This window comes from Varanus komodoensis, unplaced genomic scaffold (assembly GCF_004798865.1).
Source record: "Varanus komodoensis strain SLA01 unplaced genomic scaffold, ASM479886v1 scaffold34_1, whole genome shotgun sequence".
Taxonomy (NCBI): domain Eukaryota; kingdom Metazoa; phylum Chordata; class Lepidosauria; order Squamata; family Varanidae; genus Varanus; species Varanus komodoensis.
Window position 1 is genome coordinate 9424660 of NW_025335854.1, and position 20742 is coordinate 9445401.

General features: G+C 48.6%; 1 protein-coding gene across 3 annotated transcripts in view; it reads right to left on the reverse strand.

Moving 5' to 3' along the window:
- ZBTB37 (zinc finger and BTB domain containing 37) overlaps positions 1–20511 on the reverse strand; it is a 30369-nt gene extending 9858 nt beyond the window's left edge. Inside the window, exons 1-4 of one of the 3 annotated variants that reach the window (XM_044439178.1) lie at positions 20430–20511; positions 14938–15888; positions 11770–11869; positions 6424–8661 (exon numbers count right to left, since the gene is read on the reverse strand). In XM_044439178.1, coding sequence (XP_044295113.1) covers positions 8173–8661; positions 11770–11869; positions 14938–15860 — 1512 coding nt within the window. In that variant the 5' untranslated portion in view covers positions 15861–15888; positions 20430–20511 and the 3' untranslated portion in view covers positions 6424–8172. Of the gene's footprint in view, positions 1–1131; positions 8662–11769; positions 11870–14937; positions 15889–16527; positions 16578–20429 lie in introns of those variants that run through there. The other 2 variants (XM_044439177.1, XM_044439179.1) reach the window with 2 other exon arrangements.
- Between the last annotated feature and the right edge of the window lie 231 nt (positions 20512–20742).

The following is a 20742-nucleotide window of genomic DNA, read 5'->3' on the forward strand; positions in this document are numbered from 1 at the left end:
CATCCTCTCAAGCGCAAACACACCCCTCCATCCACATTCCTGGCACTCTCACAACAGACTCCGTAATGGCAAGGTGTGGGTGCATCTCTAAAGACGTCAGAGAAGCTTCTATCCATGACATGTAATACTGGAAGCAGCTTTGCGGAAAACCAAATTTTAACCCATTTATGTTAAAGTATCACAGTGCAGTGTGTACTAACAGCACACGGCTCCTCTATCAGGTCTAGGACTGATCTGGAAGCTTCCAGGTTCCCCCTCAACCCAAGCCAACGGGAAGTTGCCCAAGTTTCTAAATTCCAGGCTACAAATTCATTAGATTTTTTTCAGTTGTATCATTCAGTGGCTAAACAAAGACTTTGTTCATCACACACAGGCACAATCTTTAGAATACAAGTGCTCACGGGTTTGGCCGGAAGATGCTACTCTCCTGGGTTTGGCAAGTTCTGAATTTTTAGAATGGGACATGCCAATTCCATTGGCTGTACTAAAAGTGAGAACAAGTACATTAAAACAACACAGAAATAACCCCCCTCCCTTCCCATCTGCCCCCTCCAGCCAAATAAACTTTTTTTAACTTCAAATTCTTGCATAGTAAAAGCTCCCAATTTATGAAGAATTCTGTATGACCCGAAAGCTCATGTCGCTACCAACTTCGGCTCTGTTCTTGCAGTGCCTAATCGTTTAACGAAAGGACCTCAACAGACACAAAACAGGGGCAGCTCTATTCCACAGGGTGGCCAGGTGCCCTAACTTACAGAGGACAGTCCTCTATTTGAAGAATGGTCAGAGGACGATCCCATTCAAAAGAAAATTTGCATATGAAGACCATTCCAGTCCTAATTTGGTTGAGGGATAAAGAACCATGAAGAGGGTGCACTGACCAGTTATCCACTATTGAGCTAGACCATGGGTCCTCAAACAACGGCCTGCCATGCCCATTAATCCGGGCGGGGAGGCGGTGGCTTGCTCGCTCGGAGATGGTTTTGGACTTGCTGCGAGATCTCCGAGCGAGTGAGCGAGCGAGCCGCCGCGCGCACCCGACACACCTCACCGGCCCGTGCGCCCAGGCACCCCCGCCGCACTGGCCTGCGCTGGTCACCGCCGCCTTTCAACTGGTCCCCTACTGAAAAAGTTTGAGGACCCCTGACCTAGACAGAGACGTATCAGCATGACCAGCTGGCCAGTTTCACCCACCCTGGTGAGGTGCACCTATTTCTATTCATATTCTGGTAACTATGACTAAATGTGCACCTGCCCATAGGGATGGCGCCAGGGTCTGCCCATGAGGTCAACCTGTTTTGGATGGAAGAAGCACATCAAAAGCTCGAGGGGCCTCCTGGAGCCACCTCCATCCCGTGAAGCCCAGGTGGCCTTGTGACGTGGAGCGCCTTCTGCCAGCTTTGAGTGGCCTCCCTGATCTGGACAGGGGCCCCTTGGTGCTGGCAGTCTATGCTCACATGACTTCCAAGCTTCAAGATGGCATGTCTTCTACATGGAGAGTCTGCAAGCTGCAACTTGGGCAAAAGGCAGATCGACCGACAGAACGAGGAGGTCCAAGCATGTGCCACCGATTCTTGCCGACTCGCCTGGATCTAACCTTTGCCTGGACCGATTCTTGCCTGGATCCAACCTTTGAAGCCTTACACAGCTTGGGACCTCAGTGCCTCATGGAGTTCCTCTCCTAGTATGAATCTGCTTGCATGCTGGAGACCCTCCACCACACCTTCTCTGAGGACGGCAGCAAGGAAGAAGGCCCCTGTGATGGGAGCCCAGGCATGGAACGCCCTCTTGGCAAAATGGCCTGGGGCCAACCTCACCACCGCCTGCAGAGAAAACATCAGCTGATTTCTTGTGTTCTGTAGCTGCTTTATATGCTCTTTGACTATGAAAGTTATCATATGATGCCCAAGCTGTGCTGTATTTTCATTCTGTAATTTTTGGGAACTCCTCCCAGCACTTAGGCTATTGGGTAGTAAAGAAAGGAAAGACATGAGGGGAAAATGAGAGGAAGGAAGGGCTCTGCTTGTGCAAGGCTTCCCAGCCCAGTTTTAGGAAAGCCCCACATCACAATCCTGGCTAAGCCTGCTTCCCATGCAAAGACCACCGGGAATCCGCCACTACACAAACAGCGAACTCCGACATCCCGAAGACGATCCTAGCTCTGCCCACCTGGGGATCTGGACGCACACAGGGGCCACACAGAGCTCTGAGCTAAGCAGACCTCCTGTGCTGAAAGCACAACCGGCGCTGCCGCTTTCCTCTTTTGCTGTCGCTCACAACGAGCTCCCTGTGCCAGCCGCTTTCAGAGGACGACTGGCAGCCCAGAAATGCCGCCCGGCCATAGGCAGGACTGCCGGGCCATCAGTTCAACGAGGCCGAAGGAAAGGCCCAAGAACAACGCACGCAGCCGACTCTGCACTTCTGCCCCGTGTCAGCACAGTTCTGCCTGGGCCTCATCCTGGCCAAATACAGCAGTTTTAGACCAGCCACACAAGGCAAGTGGCGGTAACAAAAGCCATTCCGGCCCCAACTGGAACTGTCAGAATTGTCTGGCAGGCCGCTGTGATGCAGCGTGTCCTTGCGGCGAGCCTGCGGTGCACCTGCTCACCATCGAGCGACTTCTCGTTGGCACCGGCCAATGGCCACTCACGCAGCAACACTGCTCTTCCGTACTCCGCCTCTGATCAGCTCTAGGCTTTCTTTGAAGGCACTGGAAGCAAGGCTGGCACAGTCCTCACTGATCTGTGTGATCTGCATGGAATGTCTTCATTCCATGGACATAATGTTAAGCCTCAAGAAGCCAACACAGCACCTGGGGAATCTGTGACGTTCACAGCAGGATATAATGGACTGAAACCGACAATTGTGTGGACTTATCTGGAATACAGTAAAATTCTGATTAATAGGTTTGGGGCTGGATGCAGAAGAGGAGGGGAAGAGGAGGGCAGAGGGGAAAGACACCGCCTTCGAGATTCCTCCTTCACCCCGTAGCCCTTTGAGCCTCCCGAAAAGCTGGTCTGGAGGGGGACAGAACCACAGGTGTTGTAGAGTTTGTAGGGGAACCAGCAAAGTTGACCACTCCCCCTTTTTCTCAGGCAGCAGCCTCTGCTCCATCCCAGTTCATCCTGCGAGCAGAAGCAGCTGTTCCACTCACAGAATGACCCATCTGTACCTGATCAAGGCAACTGTCCATGCACATTTCGGCAAAGGAAAACAGTAAGTGCACACACAGAAGAAAACCAATCTGGGCAACGTCTGCTGCAGAACAAATCTTCAGGACACTTTCCGATGACAGACGGAGCGCTGCAATATAGCCTGCCATCACCTCTAGAGCAGCAGCATCCTGCAAAACACATTTCCACAAGACGTACCTGAACGTCAGGTGTGCACACTAACAAAATGTCAGCTCTTCCAGTTTCCTCTGATCTCCTACACTTCAATCTTAGGCATACTTGATAAGAAAGAAATCCAACTGAGTTCCATGGCATTTGCTCCATGGCGTATACACACGGGGTCTAGTCTAAATGTCATCTTTGTGTCTTCAGCTAAGCAGCGAGCGGTTTCCCGAGCAGCCACAACACGGTTCAGGACATGCCGATTTCATGCTGTTGCTTTTGGCAAGATTCACGCGTAGCGAGAGACTCAAGTGGGCCATTGCAGCACTTCACATTTTGAAGGGTTCCTTCTTTTTGCAAGCTTAGGGCTACGACACCCATCCTTCCCCTCTCAAGAACTTACCGCAGGCAAGCAATCAGCTTAGCATTCTCTGAAACTGAGGGGGGACACACTGGCCCAATCCAGCTAAGTTTAGTTTTTACTGAGTTTCACTGAAGGCAAGTTATTCACTGCAAGGAAATTTTAACTGGGCCATTCACCAATGAGGTATTATGTTATGAAGGGGTTTTGATTCACTTCCCCTTTGGATCACAGTGGAAATCACAGTTTTGCAAGCGTGAAAAGAGCACCGAACAGAGCAGCAGGTGGCCAGCTCATCTGGACCGCAGAATCTGAGCAGAAACCGACAGTCGTCTGAACTGCCTTGTGGCTGGGATTGCAGCGTCGCTGCCCCGATTACGCTGCACTTGGCTACGCAAATGCTACGGATGACAAAACGGGCCACCAGTGGAATCGAGGTGAAGCTACGGCCCTGGACAGGAAACCTCGCACACAAGCCACTGTTCCACAGGAGGGAAAAAGTTGCACAGAAAGGACTGGCACATTCCATCCACATCAGGAACCTGCACTTGCCGCCTTCGTTCAAACCTGGCCGCACGCACAAGGACAAACATTTTCAACATGGCACAAAAGTGGCTGCAACGGACGACTGTCTGGGGCAGCGGGGGAAATGCGTTTACAAAAGCAGTCCCAAAAGTTATTTCCCATGCCCCAGGCCACGCAATCCTGCCAGCCATTTGCAGTCTGAAAAGGCCTGCGACCCAAGAAGCAATTCAGAAATGAAAGGATCGAGCGAGTGTTCGAATGTGAACACGCTTCTCAGAGTCTCCAGCGGAAGAAGAAAAGCGTTCAGGCAACGCCAAGGAGCACAGCGGTCTGGTTTGTTTCTTTGTTTCCCGGCACATGCTGCAGCCCTCTCATGTCCACTGAGGTCCCTCCCGAGCCACGAGCCACCCAGGACACGGGTGGGTCACCCTCTGGCCACCCTTCCTTAAGTCTCAGATCCTGACCAGCAAAGGACCCCATCCATAATGGGTTGACTGCAGACCATTTTTACTTGCAAAGACAGTTCACTTGCAAAGATGCACAGACGGTGCAGAGAAAATCTGCAGCATATGTCAGGCCTGGTTCCAGCTTGGAAGGGGCCCCTGCAAGGGTCCAGGGAGGGCTGGACATGACTGTAGTCCAGGGAGGGCTACAGTCATGTGACTTGCTAAATTGCCAGGATGCTGACAGTTGTTCAAGGGGGGAATTAGACAAACACAGGAAGTTGCCTGTGTTCCACTCCTATTTTTTATTTTAGCTCTACAACTTTAGTGCAATTTTTTGTTTGCAAGATTTCTAATATCTCATTCTATTTTACTGGGTCACAGATCAGGAAAACAGGAAAATAGGATGACCCAAGAAGAAAAAGGTGTTCAAAGGAAATAGGAATAAGAGGAACAAGAGCTCTGCGAGAGCAGAAGGGTCACTCCTTTAGTTTCACGATATCCCCACATACTCAAAGGTCTATTCCATTCAAGCTCCGAAGGGATCTGTGGACTATGCACATTCTCAGCAATTTCTCTTACCATCCAGTTTGAGAACTTGCTCTTTGAAAAAGCCTGAGGCCCAGAATATTTTGGCAGTGCCCTAATTTTGCGAAAAGACGGGATCTGACAACCGACAAAGATCAGTTTTAGTCCTTTGCACAAACACAAACCCCCCCCCCCCGCTCCCTTCCATACAGTGGCTGCACTCAGACCTAATGCTAAATGGTGGTTTAGCCCAAAGGGAGCAAACCCCCTGAAAGCAAAGCACGTGAGCACGCATGTCCTGCCCTGCGTGGGAGCGTCTACTTCCCTTAAATTAACAGCAGTTTAGGTCAATAGCTGAATTAACTGTGGTTACAGGTTATTGAAACAAGCCAGATCCATAAAGTGCGGATTGCAGTCGGCTTGTTTCAACAAGCTATCCTTAAGATTAAACACAAGCAGCTTCGGGTTAATCAGAAATTAAAGCAACACTTCCAAACTCCTTATGACTGCTTGGAGGAAGTGGGAATACAAGAGCTCAGATCTCACAAAGACTTATTCCTCTAATGCTAAACATTGCTTTAGCCTTCCGTCACAATGAGGTCAGTGACTTTAGCTACAAACTGCAAACCTCACTTTTAATGAGATCTGGGCAAGAATATTGGCTCCTTTGCATGCAATTAAAAATAATACCTTTCTACAGTGGCAATTAAAAACACCATTCACAAGCTTAATTTTTCTGGCTAAGAAGTAAGCAGTGCTTAATGAATTTGGCCAGGCTAAATAAAGAGGAGTCCATCAACAAGTAGGGAATTGCTGACATGATTCTCAGTTACTTGGCTACTCCTCTCTTCACAGTATCACTGTAATAAAATCTTGGTTAAGAAACTCACCGCTCTGTGAATACCAAACTCAAAGTTCCCCTCCGGCTCTCTGTCACCTAAACGTGGAAGGATTCTGTTTCATCCCATCTGGAAGGAAACTCTTTTGGGGATAGCTATCACTATGCCATCACCAGCTCAGCTGAGAAACTTTCCCATTATAACTATATATATATATCATATGTATGTGCAGATAAATAATATGTAGGCCTTACAGTTTGGTAATATTTAAAATTCTATTTTTAAATGCTTAAAATCTTTGTTATAAGTAAGTAGAAATATTTTCCGATGCTCTTTAGTGTAAATTGTCTCTTTTTGGTAGATTTGAAAGCTTTGACGGAAGCAGCACTTACTCATCTCTAGCACCCTCCCCACTTTGATCCGGAAGATGCGTGTGCCTGGGAGGGTCTTGTCCAACTCTTCCAGGTGTCACAAGTCAGCAGTTTCGGCGGTTTCCTTTTGTGTGGCCACGAAGAGAAGCTGCAGCTGGACGCAGTTTGTCATGAGGGGAAAGTGGGATGAACACACAAAAAGTGCACGCAGGGCTACGCAACAATCAGCTTTCACGCATTTCTCCAGGCAAACATAATTTAAGAAAATATCCTCATTTTTACTACCAGGAAAACTTGTGGCCTAAACAGGCAGGCCTGGCAGAGAGCCAGCGGGTTTCCTACAAGGACCGCTCCTTCCTCCTCTTATGTCAGCCATCTCCCTGCCTCCTCTTTCCTCGGTTAGCTTATTTTTGACCCATTGGCCGATTTCTTGAGTCCGGTACCACCTGCGGTACTGGCACTATACCAGCGGCAAGCCTGTGGCTTTGCGTTTTTGTTTTGCACATCAATATGACCAACTCCAAAGCAGAGCTTAATCTGCCTCATCTTTTGCAAGCCTCAAGCATGTGCCTGCGGGATTCTCTCTCCTACACCCGCTTCCTTTCCTTTACAGAAGGCTTATTAGGGAACCCCAGACAGGTGCATATTCACCGGCACCCGGCATCCTTCTCTCCCCAGTAACGTCATTTATACTACATCTGACACAAGAGGGGGCACTAACCATCACTTGTAGGAAACCAGAAATGTGTCTCTCCTAAATTATTACTCATGTAGGTAAATTTTTTTGCATGTTTTCATATAAAAATACCAAACAGGGAGACACTCACAGACAGACAAACCAGATTTCTTTCCCTGTCGGGATCTGACTATCTTGATATACAAATATTGCTGTTAGATCAAGTGCAAGGGAGGCAAAGGATGGCCTCTGGGCAGAGTCACCGTCTTAACGGGAAACCTCATCCCACTTCTTCAGTCTTTGCAACGCCCAGAGACTGAGCAGCAACCGCAAAGCGATCCGCACTGTCCGCCTTTTGCAAAGGAAAATATCACGCACACATACATGGCACAGCCTTGCAGCCACTGCCCTCTTTTTCAGTAGCTTATTTACTTAAATATCGTGTCACCTCTAAAATACTGCTCAACAGGTTGCTAGCCTCAGAACAAACAGGTAAGGCCGCGCATCTTAGACGGGCAAGTCCCCACCCCCGACAGCCCTTAAGTAACGGGTCAATTTAAAAAACACATCGAATAAAATGAAATACGCTCCGGCAAGGTAGGTTCTCCCAAGACAGCTATTCTGAAGAAACAATTAGCTGGGAGACCGGGGGGGGGGGGCACAAAAGGGAGAATAACAAGTCCTTGCCCCCATGACCCCTGCGAGGAGACCACAACTGTGATGAACAGCAGCTGGTGCTCTGCACTTGCCACAGTTAGACCCCAACAGCCCCCCACCCAAATTAAAATGCTGCCCCTCCTTGATCGCTACTGAATTATTATTATTAATATTATTATTTTTCCTAACCCCCCAAAGCTGTCAATCCCTGAATCAGAAGTTAGTTGACCCAGTTTTTGTTTCCCACTCCCCAAGGAAGAGAGAAAAAGGGGGAAAACTTTTAGCACTTTGTTATCTTATCTTTTCTATTTTGGCAACATCTCGGGAGCACGTGTCCAGCAGCGGTGTGGCCCGAACGACGCCAGAAGCTCGCCGTCGCGTTGGGGCTTGCTTACAGCCAGCGAGGGTCCCCCTCACTCCTTGGGCACCCTGCCGCCTCAGTCGGGGCCGGTGGTGGACACAGAGCCCTGTGCGGTCTCCCCAGCCAGGCCGGCTTCCTCCCGGAGCGGAGACCCCTCTTCGGCCTGCCCTCTGGACGTGACGGTGGTCTCTGGGGAGATGCTGTGGGGCCCCTCTAGAGGCACGCAGCCAGGGTGGTTCTTGCGAAAGTGCTGGTTGAGGATGGCCTGGAAGGGGAAGCTCTTCCCACAGACGTGGCAGTGAAAGGGCTTGTTGCCCGTGTGTTTGCGGATGTGATACTCCAGCTGATCCTTGCGGGTGTATTTCTTGCCGCACATGCGGCAAACAAAGGGTGTGATGCCCATGTGCAGCCGCATGTGCCGGTCCAGGCTGCCCTTCTGGTTGAAGGATTTGGCGCAGTAGATACACGTGAGACGCGGGTTGTAGCGAAACCACCGCTCGGACACCTCCTGTTCACGGAGATATTCGACATAGCCGCTCACTCCGAGGATAGCGGACTCTTCCACCTGGAGCAGCACCGTTAAGGAGAAGAGGGAAACGCATCAACAAGCCTGTTCGTCATTCCATTCGCTGGACCTAAAGATGGACACACCTGGCGCTTCGGACCCTCTCAGGTCCAAAGGAGAGCTTGACATGTGTCTGCCCTGCTAGCATAGAACAAACAAGAACCTCAGACAGAAGAAAAACTCCTGCAGGTCTGGAGCTTACAGGTAAAGCAGACAGGTGCGTGGAGTATGACGATCACTTACACTGTCATGTCCAGCTTGATCGGCAGCCATGAAGCCGCCACTGGATGGGGCCTGCCTGGGGCCATCTGGAACGCTAGGCCACAAAACACATTTTGGGGCCCTGGATCCACAATTAGGCACTAGCTCTGGCCACTGGCTTCCCAAGGCGACCAGGTACTGTGGCATTAGGCTACCTGCTGTTAGCATACTGACCACCTGCTGCCTGGTCTTCTCATCTTAGCTAAGAGGGCAGGACGGCAGCAACACAAAAAAGTAACCAAGGAAGAAAGCAACCTGGTTCCCGGGAAGTCGGCCGATTACGGGAGGCTCTTAAGTAAAAAATATTAAAATATTTAATATCAGTGTTTAAAACATCTAACACAATCAATACAAACAGAATGATTTAAGCCTATAGCATGAGATAAAATTGATTAAAATAGCTTAAATGCAGTAGACATGAAACTGAATTGTACAACCCTAGAAAGAACAGCGACTAACATCACCCACTAAGTCCAGTCGCAGCTGGATAATCCACCACATGACTAAGAAATTCAGCACATCACTCTGCCAGAACCCTCACAGAACTTCTCATCTATGCCCTGCAGCATACGTCACATGTATATGGAAGAAACGTATGTCAAAATCCTTTACGTGTCTCTCCAGAAGTAAGCTCCACCGGGCACAATGTGACTTACTTCCAAGGTATGGGATCACAGTCCTGACCTCCTTAAAATAACAAACTGCACCTGGCAGAAAAAAGCAACCTTCTGGGTTCTGTTTTCCAAGCTGCACAATCATTGCTGAATAAGCCTAGCACAGACTTCACCTCCAGAGGTTTTGAACTACAGTTCCGAGCATTCTTGATCCTTGCCTTGGGCGAAGGGAAGCTGAAGTCCAAAAAATCTGGAAGGGACCAGGTTGGGGAAGTCTACCTAGACTAGAGCAATCTTCAACAATCCTGAGTAAAAGATCAATAATTTAATTGGTGCACTTCCCCAAAAGAAGGGTGGCGGCAGCAGATTGTTCTTAAACAGAGGCTTTAACTTCAAGCCTCCATTTAATTAAATTTAATACAGGAATGAAATTAACAAACTAAAGCTCCAAGTTTCACATGCTTATGATGCTAAATGGAATGAAAAAAATAACACTGTTTACCCTATGATACAACGCCCCTGTAGGTCTTCATTACAAAGGATCTAAATAATCAGGGAAACAGAGAATTGAAAAGGACTACGTAGGGAAGAAAGATCTGGAGAAAGGAGAAATCTTGAACATAACAGAAAGCAGAACACTACACAGTGGCTGAGATCAGACAACATAACAAACTATGGAGGTGGCACTGTTTTTTTTTTAACCACTCTTGGTCTGTCTGTTGTGCTGTCCAAACCTAGTTGTGGTATTCCACAGTGGTTAAGTCTGGTTTTTGGAAAACTCGATAAGATGCAACAGTAGCTTGGTTCTGACAACAGAACAAGCCATGGTAGTTTCTTACAACTGTTGGTCCGTCATGTTGTCTGAACCTGGGCAACGTTTTTGTATTTGACATCATCAGTTTAAAAGCTCTGATCATTAACTGGGTCATTACAAACACTTGAAAGAGAATACATTAAAACAAGAATCCACTTCCTCATTGAGGCCTGTAGAGGCTGAACTGTACAGTCTCCTATCAATTTCCTTATAATACAGGGAAAGCACCAAATCTTTGCAAATTTTACTACTGTCATTCTCCTATATGTATTTCAAGCGCTCAGAAAGTTTGAGCAACTCGTAATTTCTCAGAAAGGCATAGACGGAATAGAGCATGCGGACAGTGCTGTGGGTGGTAAACTGTTTCCGCATTATTTCCTGTGGTGAACACGGCTGAAAAGAGCCCTGTCTTTATAGTGATCTTGCAATATGCAGGATGTGTGTCTACCTGCATTCTTAACAGCTTCCGTATAGCCTGAAGTGCCCGACTCTGTCTCCTCTTGGAAGCTAAGCAGGGTCAGGCCTGGTTAGACTCTGAATGGGTGACTTGAAGGTATGATTCTGTGATTATTGTTGCAAACTGCCCAGACAGCTTCAGCTCATGGGTGGCACAGAAATGTGATGATGATGATGATGATGATGCATGAGGCTTCTCTATGTGAGAGACTTACAGTGAAGTTGCTGCTCTGCTTCCCATGGATTTTATTTATTTATTTTTAAATTTATCACCTGCCTTTTTCCTACAAAGGGCTCAAGACAGCTTACATCCTCCTCCTCCTCCATCTTATCCCCACAACAACAACCCTGCGAGGTAGGCTGGGCTGAGAGTCTGTGACTGGCCCAGAGTCACCCAGTTGGCTCCATGGCCAAGCAGGGACTAGAACCCAGATCGCCGGAGTCCCAGTCCCAGGCTCTTAACCGCTGCACCACACCGGCTCTCCCACCCCCATTATCACTGTACATATTTCAAGAGTCTTCTCTCAAAGTATATTGGGCACAATAAACTATCAGAGGGTGCCTCCCTTTTTGTTCTTGCCGCTATACACGTAGGGCTACAGCCCTCAACATCTAAGCGGAGGAGTCTGATCGGGCCTGCCCCTGGGCCCTAGTGCTGTCCTGACAACCAGGAGGTTGCCCAACGAGTCTTCGGTCCATCAAAAGTGGCAGGCTACAGACTAGCCCTTGAGTGGGCAGGGGGACGGCAAGCTGAAAATGGAAGAGCCCTGCAGGCGGCTCTCATCCGGTGAGATCAGCTCCCAGTGAGGCTTGGACTTGCCATGAGAGCTCCCTTCCAGTGGATCAGGGGACCTGGGAGAAGGGCCTGATGCTGAAGGCCAATCTCATCCCCACCGGCAAAGTTCAACTGGCAGACATCTCTCTGGACGATGAGAGAAGTTAAGCCCCAGCAGGGGAACCCACCTGGGAACTAGGCTGCTTGGGCTCATCCATCCGCCATGGAGACTCGCTTTTTGACCGGTACCGCTCATTTGCAGTAACCACACTCCCAGAAGGGCTAAATCTGCAGAAGGAAAGAGAGATTCGTTCACTTGTGTAATAAAGTAATTCCTGGAACAAAGAGATGGCAAATAATTGAAGTTCTGCTCCTCGACTAGTCAGTAAGATGGGTTGCTGGAGGTGGATTGGACAAAGTGTGAAGCTGATAATTTTTTTTAAAGGAAGCTTGATTGATTTGTGCTTGCTAATGCAAGGAAATTAAGACAGTCCAGGACCAAAGAATTGTACCAGAAAAGTTTATGAAGCAGCTTCAGTTCCTGAGGCAAGGAAACAGAAGAGAAGACAGAATGAACATCACCTCAGGCCACCTCAAAGTAGAAAGATCACAGGCACCTGATATAGGAAACTCTATTAGGCAAATTAGCCTAGATCAGAAATCTCTCTTTAGCTTCTGGAGTACTTAAAGGCTGATTTACATATCCAGTTGATGCACCGTTTACAAGTTACAAGCAGTCACGTTCTCATTCTTCAAAGAGAAGTCAACCAGAAGCACAGGAACTAAGCAGTACACACAACAAAAACTAGTTAAATTTCCATGTGAACCTCAGCATTATGCAGATAATTGCGCCAACAAGGATGCTTCATGCACTGATCATACCGCACCATGTTTAGAAGATTAACTATAGACATTTAGCCATAATCTCTAAATAAACCATGGTTTAAAGTGGTGCTTAAACAGACAAAATCATAGTCTAGTCCACCACATGTTGGGAGTGCTAAGCAAACAGAGAACAGCAGAAGGCAAGCAACTGGAAACTGTTTGTCCTGTTGTTTAGAACAGGCTGGGTTCTGATACACTGCTCATTTTCAAGTAAAAATATTATCGAAAGGGCTAAGTGCCTCAGTCCTGCTTATTTCTGAGTGATCACGCTGAGGCTTTTCCTGCTTAACTGCAAACAGGCATGTTGCCCACGCTTGCTTCTGAGTAGGCATGCTTCCTACTGTACGACGCTAACAGTTGAATTCGGAGTGGGATCTGGGCTTTTCAGCACTGCCTACTTTTCCCTGTGGCCTCGTCCAGCACCGGAGTGTGGCCTAGGAACTTCCCCAAAGCGGAATTTAGGCCTTGGGCTTAAAAAAAGTTCCCCACCTGGCAAAAACTATGGCAGAGAAATATTCAGGTAACTTTAGCAACTTCGTATAAAGAAAACTTGTATAAAATGTTTTATAGATGGCATCTGTTGCCAAATTGATTAGCTAAGATGTTTCCAAATATGTCAAATGGATGTTGGAAATGTAAACATAAATTGGGTACTTTTCATCATATGTGGGGGACTTGCGATAACATGAAAAAGTATTGGATTAAAATACATAAATGGCTCAAGGAAATGTTACAAAAATCCTTAGCTTTTAAACCTGAAGTTTTTTTATTAGGTATTATACCGGAGGACATTAGTAAGCAAGAAATGTATTTGATTTTACATGTAATCACTGCGGCGAGGATTGCATTTGCTCAACAATGGAAAAGTGAAGAACCACCCACCGATGAACTGATTCTAAAAAAGATCCTGGACTGTGCAGAAATGGATAGATTGACTTTATCATTGAAGGAGAAGGAAGATACTGACTTCTATCAAACTTGGGACTCTTTTTATTATTGGCTAGAGAAACGGGACTTCGCATAGATTTAAATATGTTTTTAAGTTATCATAAATGGAAAAAGAAGGGTGTGGGGGCTGAACCAGTGGGCCCGACATTTTTGATGAAGGATGTTGTTTTTAGTTTTTTTGTTTTTTAGGATTATAATTTCAAATAAAACTTGTTTAAAAAAAAGTTCCCCACCCTGCTTTAGCATAAAAGGCACATTTCCAGAATGCTTGAACCGAACCAAAAAAGGCATTCTTAGCGACGGGCTGAGGGCAATGGCATTCCCCTCCTAAGCGATCCACCCAGCCCAAACGTGTACAAACTTCAGAAGGGCAGGGCAACGTTCCTTGGCTGACACTGAGGTGCTTCAGACTCTTAGCATGCTACATGTTTTTAATCTGTCTTGAGGTATGGTAGATACATGTATTTTTAAAAAGTATTGTTACCCTGAGTCTCCAGGATACGGTGGGCTATCTACCAGGGGAAGCAATTGCTTGAAGTTTTGGGACTGCGTCACACTACGCAGAACCCCCTCTGTGGGCACTGAAAAACAGCCATCTTTTTAAAGCAAGTTCTGGGAGCATGTGGCCACCCTTGCTATATATGAATTTAAAGGTAAAACTGGAATCAGTTATTACTGTTACCAAGTCGAGTGACCTGGTCAACTGATATTAGTGCTTTAGATGCCAGAGAAACAACAAACAGCTCTGCTGGAAAGTGTATTGAAGATGTAATATTTCCAGTGTCCTGAGAAGGACCTGGTGATCAATCAGAACATGCAGTTTCTTCTCTCAGAAAAATGACCATGCCCTGTCTTGCTGAACATGACAAGCCTTTCATATCCTCCAATTTTTCTAACAACAAAACCTTAGGCCAGGGGTCCTCAAAATTTTTGAATAGGGGGCCAGTTGAAAGGTTGCGGCGACCGTCACAGGCCGGTGAGGTGGGGGTGCCTGGGGCGCGCGAGGTGGCATTGGGTGCGTGCGGAGGTGGCTCGCTCGCTCGGAGATCTCCCAGCGAGCCCAAAACCATCTCCGAGCGAGCGAGCCACCCCTCCCCGCCCACGCAGCAAGTGCGTGCGCAGGCGGAGAACTGCGGCGCGGGCCGGATGGAAGGCTATGGCGGGCCGGATCCATCCTGCGGGCCGTAGTTGGAGGACCCGTGCCTTAGGGAGTTGTCCACATGGATCGCTGTTAAGATAGACCGTGTCCCATTTTAAAGGTTCCGTGAAGTCTCCCCGGTTGGAAGAATGGGATTCCACGACCGTTTCCAAAGGGGTTCTCTGAATGCCAACTCATCGTCGCCGCACTTCCTGCTGCCAATGTGGTGCACGCCACAACCTTAGCAGCCCATGGAATCAAGCCCTGACATTTTCTGGACGTCAGCTCTGTGGAACAGGGATCATGCCAGAATGGGCTGGAGCGATGGCCAGCCCCTTGTGGGGAGGAGTGAGTGCAAAGGGGCAACGACAACAGTCCGTCTTACCTGTCAATTTCAGTGCTGGTGGGCCTGGCCACTTTTGCCCCCGATGAGCCTAGTGAGTAGCTCTCTTGTCCCACGGATTCGGGGCCCGTGGTGTCGATCACCATGGCCGTGACCTCTTCGGCGCTACTCCCGTCTTCTCCGGAGGGCTGGTTCTCGGCGCCCAGCCACTCCTCCAAGTTCTCCGTCTTGATGCGCACTGCTCCGAGGACCTTGACCTCGTCATCACCCTGCCCCCCGTGGTCCGCCACGCCGGTCTCCACGTACCACTGCCCCGCCCTGTTAATCCTCAGAATGGGCTCCCTGCTCTCCACGTCTGAGCTCTGCTCGATGATCTGGGGGCTTGTAGACTCCTCCGGAGGGCTCAGTTCCCGGATGTCCAGCACGGTGCTGACCTGGCCCATCCGGCTTCCCTTCGGAGTGCTGTGGTGCGGGCTCAGGGAGCGATTCAGAGCTGGCGACGCCCGATGTGATTCCGGAGGCCTTTCCTGATGCTTCGGCCTCGTGTGGCTCAATTCCGCTTCCACCTCGGCCACGTTTATTTTAAAATGAATGCCCTCCAAGATCTGTGTGCACTTGTCTATAATGTGCTGCATCTGCAGGAAACTGGCTGCAGTCAAGTAGCTTATGATATCTGCCAGCTGGAGGCATATTCTCCCCGTGTAGCAAAAAGAGAGGAGCTGCTCGAACACCGTAGGGTTCTTGATGACCGAGATGGAGACGGTGCTCATCTCGTTGAGTGACATGTGGTCCCGAAAGTAAGGCGAGCTGGCAGCCAGCACCACCTTGTGCGCCCTGAAGGCCTGGCCCTGCACGTTAACCACAATGTCACATAGCCGGCCCTGCATGCGCAGCTGGTTGAGGTGGCTCAGGACAGAATTGCTGAAGTCAGGAATCTCCAATTGAATGTTCCCACTTTTCTCCATGACGGCTCCAGTTGCAGGCGGAGCAGCCCTAACAAAGGAAAATGGCACCACAGGTAGCATTAGAAAGGAGTTGCCTCTGTGCCTGCTTCTTATGCTACACGAGGAAAACGGTGGGGTTCAAAAATGCCCGGTTCTTACATAACGGGTGGTATCCGATGGTGTCACTTTGCTGGTGCACATAATGCTGCGGCAACAGAGACTGGGCTCTGGTCCATGCACAAGGGAGAAGGCAACTCATGTTCCACTTACTAGCGCAACTGCTTGTGCAAGAGGAAATGGTAGTGGGCTCTACCAGTGTAGCGATTTCTTAAGTGCAAAACACAACTGAGTTTGGCCATTATGCTTACATGCATTTGCCAAAATGAATTTGGCTCACAGGACAGTAAAATGCACACAAGCCCCCTCAACAAACCTGCTGACAAAACTGGTTGCTTAAAACCACCATACTGGGGGGAGGGGCAGTGGCAAAGCTATACAACTGGTGTCCACATTAATTTAATTTCTCTACCACCCAATAGCAAAGCTCTGCAGGCAGTTCTCATATATATATATATATATATATATATATATATATATATATGCGCTTTCAGCAGCATGTTTCATCTTAATAGCTGCCACAAAACGTTTAGCTGTAACCCTGTCCCACAGTTCCCCTTTCCCCATATACCTGTTAATTGGTAACCAACACCGATTACGGATTGCTTGCTCCTGCAGAACCTACACTGGCACGATCTCATTCCCCTGGCCTGCTGATAAGAATAGTGTGTGAAGACCAAATCCTGCAGAAATTACATCCTTTTCAATAAGGTATGCTCACACTGCATTTCTAATAGATGGCATCTGCTAAATGTTAGTCGCGTGGGCACTGAAAGGACATGTTCAGATGACAGAAAACAAGGTCCAGCCATTCTATCAGCCACATATTTATATAAAAAAGCCCAAACTGCAGATGTCCAACAAACTGCAACCCCAGGATGTTAGTTACGTACAAGCTAACTGAACTGAGAGAATAGTTATCTCATGAGTTGTGTAGGATTTTCCTCTAGCAGTTAATGGGAAGGGAAGGAGCAGCTAACGTTATGCAGCCTTCTGAAGGATATAAGAGTAAAACTGTACACAACGTTTGGAACATTTAGCACAACATGCTAAATGAGAAGAACAAGTTACACTCCTTCTAATGCTCTTCACTTTTGCTACCCTTCCTGCTAATAAGAGTAACTCAGAACAAGATGGGAAATCGATATGAAGTCTGAAGATTTAGGCAGACTATTATGGTCCACAAAGCTATTTACCAGGAGGTTATCAAGTCTGTACAGTACCAGCAGCTACCACATGAAGAACAAGGTACTTACATAGCAGCAGGGTACCAATGTTCATGCATCTCAATGTTATTATGCACAGGTTTCATAAAGTAGTCTAGGAACAGAATGGCTATAAAAACTCCCCAACACTGCTACATAAAAATACCGCAATGTGGGAAGCCAGATTCTACAATTTTGCACACCCTTCTCCCTAAGCAATTTTGGTTGTTGCTTAATTACACCAAAAATAGCTTAGTGGGCTTTTTTTATGTCACTGATCCAGAATCACCCTCCATGAAACAACTGGGCTTTTAGGGCTGACTGGATGGACCTGCTGACAGCTGTACGAATCCTGAAAACAGATACTTGTGGCAGTGATACCTCAGAAGGCAGTGCAGTGGGATTTCTGTTCATATCAGTGAAGCAAAGATCAATGCTGAAAGCGCTTTGCGCTAACAAAACATTGCAGGAATGGCAACTCCTACCAGAGGAGGGCAACTGCAGCAGGAGCCCAGCCATGCACCTTTCCCCTTTGACAGAGTGCTGCGTTTGCTCCCGCTTTGGGATAGCAAGGGATTGTAATTTGGATCTGCAGTTGCCATTTTTTTCAAAGCAGGAACCTGTCTGAAGTCCCCATGGATCTTATTTCTATTTTTTTATTGCATATATTTGCCTTCCTACTTTTCCTGCTATGGTAGACAGAGGGAAAGACTGTTGCATCTCCTGTACCTTCAGTCAAGGGAGAAATGGAAATTCAGCAGGTTCAGGTTTAACGAAACTGATCAGAATAGCTGCTCTTAAATTCCTTCTTGTATATAAGTATTAAAAGCAAAAAGGTTTCATCAGGCTTTGCATCTGGTAATGCCCTCTCATTTTCTCCTGGTCCCTGAATCTATCTTCCTCTTCAGAGGCGGGGTGGGGGGATCAGTGCTTCCAACCACCTTAGACTGGACATTGTGTAGTTGTGATTCCTGATGTCTGTAGTTGAGGCCACTGCTCTGGGTGATGCAAGATGCTAAAGGGCTGGTCCGTAGGATCACTGCAGCCCACGGAGGGTGGGTTGCAATGTGTGCCAGACGCTATTTTGAATATTCAAGCTGGGGAGGGCTGTGGGTTATACTGTGCAAACTCAGCAAAGAAAACTAAAACAGCCTATTCACTATGGAAGAGTTGCTTAACTCTCACAAAACCAACCCTGCTGGGTTCCCGGGATGCAAAAACTGCAACACAATTGGTTGAAGATTCAGAAGGGTGGGTGACCTGCACTGCAACCCACCATGACTTAAATCCTACCTTCAGATCTTTTTGCTTGTTGTACATGGGGTTTTACAACTTATTCAGAACTGGAAGTGCTGGAAGCTTGCTTAGCGTTCTTCTGGGACAAAGCAAACACCCATTTGCTGGTTTTTTTTTAACTTTTATTTACCACTTCACACTTACTACCATCATTTATGGGGACAGGCCAACTGAGACTTTCAGGGTTACTGGGCACACTTTGAATAAATTAGTACCATATTATTCTAGAGATCAAATTCTTCATTTTCCTTAGGTAAAATGACTGAATACCAACTTGCCAAAGGACATTTAACTTGGAGCAGAAATCAACAGATTTCTAGCTGACAGCATGCTGTAGACTCCTTTGAAAAGAGCACAAGGTAGTCACTTGCAGGAGGAGCAGGGAAAGGACAAATGGCGGCTAGAGGGAGGGGGTAGTAGAAACAAGGTGCCTAATGTCCCTGTAATGGAGTAAACTATAGTTGTACCAAGAAAAACAAAAACACCTAATAGTACACAAATGGCTGCAATGACGATATAGCTGGCAACATTAGTTCTAGGTTGATTGCTACCATGCTGTGCTTCTGCATGCATTAGTAATGCAATCCAAAATGACCAGTTTGCAAAAATTTGCACTGAAGCCTTTAAGGTTTAAAAACCTAATGAATCTTAAACATATACTCATAGAAGCTACAAAAGCAATCAGAAGTGGCTTTCCTTGCCGGACTACTAGTGAGCTTCCTACAATATTAAACTAACTACAATGATAGACAGGTATCACCTTTAAATAATGGACAGTGATAGACTTAATATGCTTGTTATGAACACAGAGAAGATAGCAGATGCAAAGCACTTTATTAGGATGATTTTTAAATTTTAGGAGCTTCATAGCTAAAGTTTAACCACATGATACAACAGAATATTCCCGTTATTAAATGAAGTGTTAAATCCCCTTAACTCCATTCCCCCTTTCCCATTTTTCCTTAGGTACGCTTGTTCCCATGAGGAGTTCTACTTCTGATACAAAATTATCAGACCCCAAACGATGAGTGTCCCACGGGATTAAAGGTACGACATTCCGTTTCCAATAGTGTTTAGCTAGATGCCTGCAGGAAGCCCACAAGCGAGGTGTGAAGGCAGCAGCTCTCCATTGCCGTTGCACCCCAGACTACAATCAGTGCCGTACTGTCTCTGCACCTGTCTGATCTCTTCTCCAGGACCCTGCCTATCCACCCTTTAATTATCCGTGCCATTCATACGTAATATGGCAATACCTTCTATAGGTCAGTTGCACCCTGGACAAAGGATCCCTTTTCCCGCTTAGTCCTGAATCTACGACAGGACAGCGTGGGAAAAATTAACTCCGACATTCGAGGGCGGGGCGGGGGCGGCGGCTTTTCCATCTTTTACGGCAAGACCCCCACGGCCACTTCCTCCACACCATGCACTTTTGGAAACTGCCACCCCACGTCCTCGCAGGGGCGCCCAGGAGCATGACAGCCCCGCAGGAAGAGGACTGCGATCCCACGCGCCGGTCCCGGCTGGGGCTCCTTCTCAGAAAACACGCCGAGGATCGCGCGGTATTCAAAACGCCTTCCCCGCTGGCTGCCCTGCCTTGCAGCGGAGAGGAAGCGCCCCGCGCACGCCCGTTCCCAGCCGCCGGCTCGGCGACCCCTTCCCACGCCGGTCGGTCTGCAGCGGCACATCGGGGGCACGGATACGGACCGAGGAAGACCCCAGAGGGAGCGGGGCGGCGGCGGCGGGAGCAGCGCCGCTGGAAGGGGCCGCCGTCACTCGCTGGGCGCAGCCTCTGCTCCGGCCCACGCGCGGGGGGCGGCCGGGGGCCGGGAAGCGGCTCCCTTACTCCGGGGGCCTCCAGCCGCCCCAGGGAGGCCCTCTTCGGGTTCACCCGCCGCGGGGGGCGAGGGGCGCGAGGCCGCTCTCCGGGCCTGCTCCCCTTTCCCGAGGGGACCGAAAAACACCGTCTACGTACCTCCAGGGGGGGTGGGACGAGCCCGAACACCCTTCCGGAAGCGCAACCCCCGCCGAGTCACGCCCCGGAAGAACATCCCCTCCCCAAATGCCTTGACGGACGAGCGTTTCCCCCTGCCCGGGCGAAAGAGTTTTCGCGTCAGGTAGCCGCGCCCCCACCATAGAGAAGGGCAGGGGGCGGGGCCTGGGCCTGGAGGCAGCGGCCTCCAAACCTCTGTGGGCGGAGACCATGGTCCCTGGGGGCAGGAGAGGGGCGGGAACAGGCGGGTCGCGCGCCGCGCCGTCACGTGACCGCGCGTTCCCGCGCGCTATAT